The 11,560-nt window shown below is 37.4% G+C and overlaps 2 protein-coding genes across 2 annotated transcripts; one reads left to right on the forward strand and one right to left on the reverse strand.

Moving 5' to 3' along the window:
* Positions 1–1,606: 1,606 nt before the first annotated feature.
* LOC130091795 (cytochrome P450 2J2) lies at positions 1,607–4,275 on the reverse strand. The gene is made up of 9 exons (XM_056259884.1): positions 3,991–4,275; positions 3,626–3,788; positions 3,344–3,493; positions 3,091–3,248; positions 2,813–2,989; positions 2,464–2,605; positions 2,154–2,341; positions 1,936–2,077; positions 1,607–1,783 (listed from the first exon to the last, which is right to left on the reverse strand). Exons 1-9 carry the CDS (start codon positions 4,171–4,173, stop codon positions 1,608–1,610), a joined length of 1,479 nt encoding a protein of 492 aa, XP_056115859.1. The 5' UTR covers positions 4,174–4,275; the 3' UTR covers position 1,607.
* Positions 4,276–5,083: 808 nt separating this feature from the next.
* Positions 5,084–8,374, forward strand: LOC130091796 (cytochrome P450 2J2). Its single transcript, XM_056259885.1, has 9 exons — positions 5,084–5,293; positions 5,446–5,608; positions 5,696–5,845; positions 6,479–6,639; positions 6,813–6,989; positions 7,131–7,272; positions 7,470–7,657; positions 7,884–8,025; positions 8,199–8,374. The coding sequence occupies exons 1-9, from the start codon at positions 5,084–5,086 to the stop codon at positions 8,372–8,374; spliced, it is 1,509 nt and encodes a 502-aa protein (XP_056115860.1).
* Positions 8,375–11,560: the final 3,186 nt, after the last annotated feature.

The following is an 11,560-nucleotide window of genomic DNA, read 5'->3' on the forward strand; positions in this document are numbered from 1 at the left end:
AGATTCCAGGAAGGATAATGAGACCCCTATGATCACAAATTTATCAAGAGTAAAAGTTAAAAATGTAAAGGTATGAACATGAGATAATATAAACACACGGGCAATATATATATATATATATATATACTGTACATATTATATACCTTGTATGTAAATGTTTTTTTCTGTACATATAATTGCACATGCATAGTAATATAATTTGGCTATTCTTTATCTTTTCCCACTCTTTCATATTCTTTGGTACATTTTAGCTTGCACAATCATCACATGTTCATTGCAGAATTCAATGGTAAATCTGAACAATTATTAACCTGAAACTGGTCACATGCATGTGCATACTTATGAGCCAGTCTGGGCCCAGTGGGCCTGCCTATCTCTCTGTCTATCTGTTCTGCATGTAGCAGAGATATTTGTGACAATGGTTTGCAAATGAGAAATGCTAGTTGTGATATAAACATGTGATATATATATAAACATCAAAATAACACTAAATCATTAACACAGGTGGCTATACTTTTTTATTAATACAAGATAGATATGTTGATCTATTACATACATTTATACATCAGAACCATGATCAGAACAAATAGCTATTTGCATTAAAACATTGTGAATATATTGGTAAGATATTACATTGGTAATATGTTGGTAACCGTTATTAGTAACAAATAATAACTTACATGTTGGTAGATAGAGGTGCGTCGGTGGGGGGGGGTTACACTAAAAAGTTTTTTTAATTCAATATATGCTCGTGTTAAAATTCTACACTGAATAAAGTCTTTTTCTTGAGTATGTAGCATTTATATAATTATCATGCAACTGAGTAGATATTCTACCATAAAAGATACTTGTAAACATACTTCGTTGTTTCTTGTTCAAATACGTATAGCATATGTAGGCTGTGCTTGGAAAATAATCAGGGTGGGAAAACACTCAAAAACCGAACCTGACAAATCCACTTCTGGCCATTTTTGGGATGACCGTTGACGTTAACCTTTCAGTAACGGTTCAAAAGGCTCTAGCCTTTACTACTTTACTAGCCAGACCGTCTCATACTTTTGAAGTGGAAACATGCCTCACCCCCTTCTTTTGATACATGGCTGAAAGAAGTGTTCACTTGCATTAAATTGGAAAAGATCAGACTGTCACAGACTGGTTCTTTAAGGACCTTTGATAAACTGTGGTGCCCCTTTTTAGATTATTTACTGGCTAACTCTCAAGACACTTAAGCTGAGCACCCCCCCAAAAAATGCAAAATGCTTTGTTTAAGATATCAATATTGTGTTGTTGTTGTTTTTTTTCTTCTTATTGGAAGCTGTAGGTTATTTTTTTGAGGGAGGGTCTTATTGGGGTATTAACCATGTGGAATGATAATTTCATAAATTCAGTGTTATTATCTGTTGACTTGATGTTCCAAGCAGAAAAACTAATAAAGAAATTTGAAATATTAAATAAATAAAACGAACCTGTCCTGAAGTCATAATGCAAATATGAAAAATAGAGTATTATTTGATACATTGCTTTTCTATTCATCAATGCATTCAAACATATATAATGGTAAAAAAGTTTTTTTTTTAAAGATTTGACATAAGAAACATATATACACTCTAACGTGAGGACACACAAATGCGGAAGGGAGCAGGAGCATATGTGAACCATATCTCGCCCTCCAAACTGGGTTCCTCTCCTGGACATTTGGAGATGGTGAATTGCTGCAGCAGGGAGGTGAAGTATAAGAAGAGCTCCTGACGAGCCAGCTGCTCTCCCAAACACGCTCTCTTACCTGTAAGCAAATGTCATCAGCTGAAGTTAAAATTCATAATGTAGCAGGGACAAAATAGATTTAATATTGACCCAAAGTCAATGAAAAGGACTAAATACAAGCATATCACTTTTTGAGAAGTCATATCAGGTGGTGTGTTTACAAAATTTTACCGGCTGAAAACGGTATGAAGGCATCTCTCTTCCGAAACTGGCCATTTTCATCCAGGAAGTGTCCTGGGTTAAAGGTGTCTGGGGTTTCCCATTCATTTGGATCATGCAGGACTGAAGACAGGTTTGTTGTTATAGAGGTGCCCTAATAAAGAGAGAATGAAAACTTTACCATTCTAGACACGACTAGACCCCAAAATTGAATAGAATAGAATAAATACCTTAGGAATGAAGTACCCCCCTAGTATTGTGTCTTTAACAGCTTGTTTAGGGAATCCCAGGGGAACAACATTCCCAAATCTTTGAATCTCATGGATAACAGCATCAGTGTATGGCATATTATCTCTGTCAGCCAAGCAAGGTTGACGTGACTGTCCAATCTCCATGTCGATCTCTGCCTGGACCTTTTCTGAATGGGAAATATAAGTGTATATTGTGTGTTTTCAGACAAACTTATTCATGGAAGCTTCTGGACCTGATGCATTCCCAAGCTAATTACTCCCGCTCTGAAAATCAGAAAAGTACACTCACCTTGTATTTCTGGGAACTTGATAACAAAAAGCAGACCCCAGCGCAATGTTGTAGTTGCGGTTTCTGTCCCGGCTTCAATTAGGTCTAGAGAAGTCACCACTAACCCTTCTATGTTAAAACCAGCCTCAGGGTCACTCTTTTTCTGGAAAGAGTAGGAATCAACACAAAACATGTGCAAGAAAATATGCATACACATTAGTTCTTCACAGGCACGGCACTCTCTTTTTAAAAAAGTGTCTCAGGCTGATCAAATGGCAATATCAAAACAAATGCTTGCAAAAAATGTTTCCTCTTTACTCGAAGTATTTCAAGAGAATGATAAAAGAAAATCCTATTTTAGTTACTGTACCTTTTCCATCTCAGTCAGGTAGTTGTCTATAAAGTCACGTGGGTTTGAAGGGTCCCAGTCCTCTCTGTGTTTGATGATCTCTCCTCTCAGGAAGTCTGTGATCTTCTTATAGTTGGAAAAAATAGTCTGGTGGGGGCCAGGTAAATATTCCAAGAGCCGAGGACACACATTATACAGCTGTAAGAGATAATATAGTGGGTGATGATTTTTTTTTTAAATTATAATTAATTAAAAGGAAGTTAGAATATTAAAGTGTGGATGCTGTCATGAATCAGTACCTGTGCTCTAGGAGAGCCTGCTAACTGAATGCATTCGGTGTCAAGACGCAGAATTCTTTGGTAACATTCATCATGATAATCAAAACGTTGTCCAAATATCAAGCACGAGATGATATTTGAAACAGCACTGTTTAAGGTGACCATGGGGTTGAAAGGAGCTATTTGAGAGAAAACACAGTTATGCATATGTATGCATAAGGATATGTCATTATTTGGCAAGTTCTTCCAAATTCATTTAGAATTCAGATGATACCCTTTTCTGCCCTAAACGCATCGCAAAGGTAGACACACTCTTGTTGGATACTGAGCTCAAGACTTTTCTTCCCCTCTCCAAAGGTCCGCAAATGGGAGACAGCAAACTTCCTATGCATCCGCCACAGGTATCCATTACTCAGTATTGTACCTTCATAATATGAATGAATGAAAGAATTTCAATAACTAAACAGGTACTGTTTATTAGCAAATAACGTTATGAATATTGACTAGTTTATAGTGTTGCCTTTTTAAGCAAAAAAGTCATGACCGGTGTACTTACCAAGTCCCTTAAATGTTTTATGAAACAGTGGGACATTTGGACGGTCAACGAAACTGTCAATCTGAGTAATGAGGGCCTCCTTTACCATTTTATATCCAGACACGATTATCATTTTATCACTGCCCACTCTTAGGCTGAACACCTTCCCGTAGACATCAGCCAACTAAAATTAAAAAAATTAAAGTATCATAATAATAACAATTATATATATATATATATATATACAGTAGCTTATATATAGTACAGTCAACTTGCTAACCTCCACCATTCTTTTAATCAAGAAATAGGGGACTATAAAAGAAATCTCGTCTAAAATGAATGTTAATCGACATTTATGCATTTAATTTAAAATAATTTGCTCCTACCTTATCCATGTTCTTAAAATCTATCTCAGTGAAGACATTTCCCAGGAATGGTAAAGGCCAGGGTCCTGGGGGGAACCTGGAAGGATTCCTATATTTGATAATATCTGCAAGAAGCAGTAAAACAAAACTTAAAATGATCCAGCTTTTAAAATCAAAGCACTGATATATAAAGTTCAGGATCATGATGTTAAAAAATGGCACGTTCCCTTTGTCAGAAAATATGAAAGCACTGGAGTTGTCAGTAGCAGTCTGGTAGTCTAGAAACAGGGCCGTCGTTTAAGCGAGCAACTGGTGGTGGCCGGTGGGACCGCACCAGGCCCCTCCCTTTTAGACGGCCATTTCACAACCCTGTCGATGCCGATGCTGGGACGGCCCTGAGAGTGGAGAGAGATTACAAAAGTCCCACCAGATTCCAGAAAGCTGGGCAACTGATATTATTAATTAACTAATTCCTCTGAACACATTGCCAAGAGAATCTGAACAACATGAGATACAGATTAGCATATTTATAACATTGTCTTGACTTGTATTTTATTATAAAATAGACAAAATAATAATAATAATTAAGACAAAATAATAATAATTAAAACGATAATAGACAATCTGATGAGGTATATAAAATTTTTATATACCTCATCAGATTGTCTATTATCGTTTTTATTATTATTATTTTGTCTTTCTAGGCATGACTTCACTTCTATCGAGCTAGTAATTCATTTCATGTCTCTTGGCTTGCAGCCTCATTAGTGAAAAGGGCGTGTGTTAGTTCAATAGATCGAGCCAGTAAAAATGCTCATTTGCAGCTCGCGCTAGAATGCTATTCGCTCGCGCTAGTGTCAGTCACTCTTCTAAAAAGATATTTGACTTATTTATTTATTTATTTTTTTAAAGTGCGTGGCTGTGTAATTAATTTTTCTTAAATCAAATTTTCGATTCGTTCGTTCACGAACAGGTTTGCACTCTCGGAATGTTTATTTCAGACCATGTTTTTGTACGAAAGGACAAACGAAAGTAAACCAGGAAGTAAACAACTAAGCGTAAAACAGTGCAATCACGTTTCATAGTGCAGCATAAAGGAGATAAAAGCGTGAAAATGGTTTTGGAGAACATTTTGTTTTCTTTAGCCGCAGTGCGTTGGACAGATGCAGGGACTGTGCTACTGTTGTTCATCCTTTTTCTTCTGATCTTAGACCTGCTGAGAAACAGGAAGCCAAGAAACTATCCCCCCGGACCCACACCTCTTCCATTTGTTGGGAATGTATTCCACCTGGATGCTACACAACCTCATATTCATTTAACTAAGGTAATTTATGTCCCCTTAATGTTGTGATTTCGTAGTCTGACTGTATAATGTCTGTATTTCAAATATGGCCTGATATTTTAAGCCTTGTTGTAACCCTTTTTATTTTGTATATTCTTCCAATTTTGTTTATTATATTAACTGTTTCCCCACAGTTGTCAGACCATTATGGCAACATTTTCAGCTTGCGTCTGGGAAACTTAAACACTGTTGTTGTGAATACCTACAGCATGGTCAAGAAAGCTCTTATTGATCAAGCAAACATTTTCTCAGGCCGCCCAACCAGTGATGTGCTCAAAAAAATAATCAAGTGCCAAGGTATACATAAATGTTGGGGAGAAGACATCAAATGACATTCTAACTCTCTCTAAATATCACATCTTTCATATTGTGTAATGTCAACAGGTGTAACCTTCAATAATGGCTACAGCTGGAAGCAACAGAGGCGTTTCACTCTTAGTACTCTTAAATACTTTGGTGTGGGAAAGAGGAGCCTGGAATTCATCATCATGGAAGAGTACACATTTCTGCACAAGACCATCATGGATACCGATGGTAAAGAACAGTAGCAGCATTGCTGAGATAATAAGAGTCATAACTTGGCTTATATTTAGGTTTACCAGGCATGTTTGTAATTATCAGAATTTTGCATCACATTTGTATTGTTTATATTTATGAACTAAGTCACTGTTAAGTATTTCTAAACCGTTTATATTGTAAACCTCTAACCATGAGTATTACACACAGCCCTCTGGTGGTTTAAATTTTTGAATGGTACGATGAAGGTGACTTTATGGCACTTTATGGTCATTATTTCGTTTTTATAGAAAAAATGCTGCATTATTTTGACGTGAATATTGTATCGTACCATGAAACCCCCTCAAAATACAAAATATTAGAGAATAAATATTATTTAAACAAAATATAGTTCATTCATTTAAGATTAAAATGTTTTCTTTGGTCTGTTGTGACTGCTGAAGTTCACAAGTTTGACCCTTAAGTGAGGAATACTAGAGGGTAAAGGACACAAGATTTAAGGAGTACTAAAATATCATAGAGACTTCCAGGTGGACTCTTTTGACAAGCATGCAACAAATTAGTATTTGCATAGCAACACACTAAAAACTAAAGTTTAAAAGTTAAAAAAAAAACCTGAAACCAGCTTCACCTGTCGTTGTATTTTCTTAGGACTGCCATTCGATCCTCATTACTTTATTAACAATGCTGTCTCCAACATCATCTGCTCCATGGTTTTTGGCAGGAGGTTTGAGTACACTGACCAGAGTTTTCTGAACCTGCTTAGACTGATGTCTAAAGCCCTTAAGCTACAAACTTCCGTCTGGATACAGGTACTACAATGATCATTCCGACGATGAGATGAAAAGATGTGGTGGAGATATGGGGGTCTGTCATTGGCACTTCTGAATTGCCACTAAATGTAGCAATAAAGTGCACTAGTTGAAAACTAAATGAATGAAATAAAGGTGCCCACCCAAGTTGACCTGCTGCTTGTCCATTATAGCTTTACAGTGTTTTCCCTTCTCTTATGGACCTCATCCCAGGACCTCATAAAGACCTGTTTTCCTGCTTCCATCAAGTTTGTGCTTTTATTAGAGAAGAGGTGGACAAGCATTATGCAGACTGGGACCCCTCTTCACCCAGAGATTTCATAGACTGCTATCTTGCTGAGATCCAGAAGGTACTATGAAAATATGACTTTATTGTGTTTAACAAACAGCATATTTGGTAAACGTGCAGAAATATTCCACTTTTTTTGTTAGAGTTTGCATTATCTGTCATGTCTACCCTGTGCTGGTTGTAATGTCTCTGTTCTTCATAGAGGAAAGATGATCTGGAAGCAGGATTTCATGAAGAGGGCCTGCAATACGCTGTACTTGATTTGTTTGTGGCTGGAACTGAGACCACATCTACCACTTTACTGTGGGCCTTTGTATACATGATGAAATACCCAGAAGTCCAAGGTAAAATGATCCAGATTACAAGTCAACTGTAAATTCAGTTTTGTCCATGCTTGGGGGAAAATGCCAAATACAAACGCATCATAAGACGGATAAGGATCATGTGCTAATTAGACTAAAATAATTTACCTCTTTAGTTAAATATGTTAGATGCATGTTATGGAATTTTGGCATCAAATGTCATATATTCATACGTTCAGAAAAGGTCCAGGCTGAAATAGAAAGAGTAATTGGACAGTCGCGCCGACCCAACTTAGATGACCGACCCAGCATGCCGTACACTGATGCTGTTATCCATGAGGTCCAGAGAATGAGCAATGTTGTGCCCCTTAGTGTGCCAAGAATGACTAATGAAGACACAATATTGGGAGGATATTTCATTCCAAAGGTGAGATGAATGACAAAACTAAGTAAACTTTTATAACATTGACACCGTTTTTTATTTATTTTTAAGTTAGTTCTTGCCAATGAGAATAGACATTTAATAGAGAATAGGCATTAAAATTTTAACTACCTACCTAGCAAATCCGACTGTTTAATTAATATGCATCATGGAATAGTTCATGTTGGTCCTTAGATGATGTTAATTTGTCTTTTTTTTATTCTACATTAAGGGTACACAGATCATTCCTAACCTGACCACAGTACTGTTTGATCAGACCAAGTGGAAGACTCCACATTCATTTGATCCACAGAATTTTCTGAACACTCTGGGCGAGTTTGAAAAACCTGAAGCCTTTATTCCTTTCTCAATAGGTAGGCAGGTTTTTTTTTTTTTTTTATAAAAACGTTTATACATAAGATGTACATAGAATGTTTCACAATTTTGCATACACATGTTAATTCATTGATTTGAGATTTATTTTTCACAATAGCAACCCACCGTCTGTACAGTATAAACATATCTGTCTTTATTTCATCCTTTCAAGGAAAACGATCGTGTCCAGGAGAATCGCTTGCCCGTATGGAGCTCTTTCTCTTCTTCACATCCTTTCTACAATCCTTTACTCTGTCTCCTCCAGAGGGAACTCAAACAAGCTTGGACTTTAAATTTGGAATGACACTTTCCCCAAAGCCATTTAGAACAAGTTTCACTCCTCGTTGATTGATATACATTTTACATCACCATATTATTATTTATTTCCCAAAGTAGAATTATATGGTTTCTTCATCTGAGATTGTTTAAAATGATCTATAACCAAATAAAACTGCAGCTTCATGTAGACAAATAAAGCTGGTAACCTTTTTAAAATGTCAATCAAAAGATTAAACAACAATAAGAAGCAATAAGAAAATAAGAAATATAATAAAAAAATGAATAAATGATTATTGAACTGTAAAAATTAGTATTATAAAATGAATATATTCTAAGGCCTGTGGACTAGACTCCTCCTCAGCTCTGGTGTTTTATTTTTTTATCTGTTCTGATTTTTCACAAATGTGTAGTGTATTTCAGCCTTTACTGGGAATGCAGTCTTGTTTTTAAGAAGCAGTCAAATTCTGACAAAGGTCACCATGATCCTGGAGATGGCCACCTCTTGTATCTATCATCGTTATCAAGAATATTTTATTTTCGCTTGTGTTTTTAATACTGAGTGATTATTTCAGAAATAAAGCACCGAAAAACTTTCCTTCTGGACCATTGACTTTGCCCATTGTAGGAGACCTTCATCATATCGTTCACAAGAAGATTCATCTTCATTTGGAAAAGGTCATATCTAGGCCTAATTGTATTTTTATTTAAAAAAAAATTATCAGGGAAAAAACACGACGACTAATATAAATGTTCATCAGCTTTGGGATGATGTGTAAATGTACTTTATCTGAAATCATGTATTTAGGGCTTTTAAAACTATTTCAAAGTTGTGTATATGTTAAATTTCGCACATTTCAGTTTGCAGAAAAATTCCTAAATATTTTAAGCTTTCGAATTCTCGGACCAAGAATTTTTGTTTTAATCGGCCACAAAACAGTGAAAGAGGTGTATACACAAGGCGAAAACCTCACTGATCGGCCCATGTTACCTATCTTTTATGACATTTTTGGAGACAAAGGTCAGTCAATCCAAATATGTGGTTAACTTGTCAGTCAGTCACATTACAAATCTGAGCATTACAATACTAGGAATAATCCCCCTTTGAAGAACAAATTAGAACCATGTGAATGTTGCTGTAGAAGAGGATTGCTTTCCCACTGAGACTAATGTATTTATATTCTGTTGAACAGTTTAAGGTTAAATTGCTTGGTAAGTTACATGGAAACATCTCAAAACCCATGAGTGTGAGAAAAGGGAGAGTAATTTAAATCTTTTTGACAAGGCTATGAAATGATGTTTTATTAACAAAGTTCGGGAGAAGCACGTTCAGATAATTAACACGGGTGGAGAGCACTCAGCAATCATGATTAAAATGTTTCATTAACAAAGTTCGGGAGAAGCACGTTCAGATAATTAACACGGGTGGAGAGCACTCAGCAATCATGATTAAAATGTGTACATATAGACTCAGCAGTCTCACCTCATTTCTCTGACAGTTTAGCAGCGTTTGGCACGCAGTACCTTCCTAACACGTCCGAATCGAGCTTCGTGTTCGATAAAGAATCTTTGCTGCAAACCTCTGGTATTATCTCATGGGCGTCAAGCCAAACAAACGGGTCCTCGCAACCGCGGGCGAAACATTCCCAATCTACTTCTACGTATTTCTTTAAACCGGACCATTTAAAATTCCTGCCATAGAGAAATGGACACGGCAATGCTGCCCTCTTAACGCAAAGGAACGGGCCTTCCCGTCAGGCCGCCGCAACAGGCCCTAAGTAAGCCGCGCTGCAGATTCAGTCCCGGCCAGTCCACACTCTCAACATCTGCCGGGTCAACTCCGTGAGTGCTTAGCTCAAAACCTTTTCGTTTTCTGTCCCTGATTTGAACTTCGCATCGCTTCAGTTGTTGAATCATGAGCAAGTCATGCTATCTGGATACACATTTTGACCGGTGGAACACGTGTATTAAATAGTTTCTGTACAAAGGATCTGCTGTTCATTAACGCAATACTTCTGGTAAACTCACATGTAAACAGTAGGTCTCATATTACGTGCAGATTGCACACAGAATCATTAAGAACCTCTTGTTGACTGTCCTGCAATTTATTTACAAAATCGCTTAGAAACTTAGTTATTGCATAAATGTATTTTTTATTTTTAAGTAGGTAATTTTAAACTTTTAAATTTTAAATTGTATTGTGTTTTCTGATTCAGAACAAATCAGCATGGAATATAATATGACCCATTAAAAATGATGAAAATAAACAGAGAAATAAGAACATTTTCAAAATGTTTAATTATCGATCCCTCAGCCCCGCACAGTTCTGCTGAGTTCGGCATTCCAATTGCACAGGTAAAACCATGGGTTCAGCCACGTCCATTTGAATTTTGGGCATTAACTTGGATACAGGTGATTTCCAGGCTACACTGCACAAAGCTCATCCACCTTCCAAGACCGTCTAAACTGTTCCAAACGCGAACTGCCATCTTCGCAATTTGTCCAGGTAATTTTCTCCACTGCCACAGCAGTGATGTCTCCTCTGCTCCCGCAGAAGCTCTGTTTTTCTGGCTAATTTTCTCCACTGCCACAGCAGTGATGTTTCCTCTGCTTCCACAGGAGCTCTTTTTCTCTGGGTAATTTTCTCCACTGCCACAGCAGTGATGTCTCCTCTGCTTCCACAGGAGCTCTTTTTCTCTGGCTAATTTTCTGCACTGCCACAGCAGTGATGTCTCCTCTGCTTCCACAGAAGCTCTGTCTCTCTTGCTAATTTTCTCCACTGCCACAGCAGTGATTGTCTCCTCTGCTTCCACAGAAGCTCTGTCTCTCTTGCTAATTTTCTCCACTGCCACAGCAGTGATTGTCTCCTCTGCTTCCACAGGAGCTCTTTTTCTCTGGGTAATTTTCTCCACTGCCACAGCAGTGATGTCTCCTCTGCTTCCACAGAAGCTCTGTCTCTCTTGCTAATTTTCTCCACTGCCACAGCAGTGATTGTCTCCTCTGCTTCCACAGGAGCTCTTTTTCTCTGGGTAATTTTCTCCACTGCCACAGCAGTGATTGTCTCCTCTGCTTCCACAGGAGCTCTTTTTCTCTGGGTAATTTTCTCCACTGCCACAGCAGTGATTGTCTCCTCTGCTTCCACAGGAGCTCTTTTTCTCTGGGTAATTTTCTCCACTGCCACAGCAGTGATGTCTCCTCTGCTTCCACAGGAGCTCTTTTTCTCTGGCTAATTTTCTGCACTGCCACAGCAGTGATGTC

This window comes from Rhinichthys klamathensis, unplaced genomic scaffold (assembly GCF_029890125.1).
Source record: "Rhinichthys klamathensis goyatoka isolate OS25496 unplaced genomic scaffold, OSU_Roscu_1.1 h1tg000170l_1, whole genome shotgun sequence".
Lineage (NCBI taxonomy): Eukaryota > Metazoa > Chordata > Actinopteri > Cypriniformes > Leuciscidae > Rhinichthys > Rhinichthys klamathensis.

Excerpts from the sequence above, each read along its gene's own strand:
- LOC130091795 (XM_056259884.1), bottom strand. The coding sequence starts at position 4,173 with ATGATCCTGAACTTTATATATCAGTGCTTTGATTTTAAAAGCTGGATC. Across the intron at positions 3,249-3,343 it reads TGCGTTTAGGGCAGAAAAGG|CTCCTTTCAACCCCATGGTC; the intron begins GTATCATCTGAA and ends TCTCTCAAATAG. Across the intron at positions 2,342-2,463 it reads CAAGTTCCCAGAAATACAAG|AAAAGGTCCAGGCAGAGATC; the intron begins GTGAGTGTACTT and ends TTTCCCATTCAG.
- LOC130091796 (XM_056259885.1), top strand. The coding sequence starts at position 5,084 with ATGGTTTTGGAGAACATTTTGTTTTCTTTAGCCGCAGTGCGTTGGACA. Across the intron at positions 5,609-5,695 it reads AAAAATAATCAAGTGCCAAG|GTGTAACCTTCAATAATGGC; the intron begins GTATACATAAAT and ends TAATGTCAACAG. Across the intron at positions 6,990-7,130 it reads ATCTTGCTGAGATCCAGAAG|AGGAAAGATGATCTGGAAGC; the intron begins GTACTATGAAAA and ends TGTTCTTCATAG.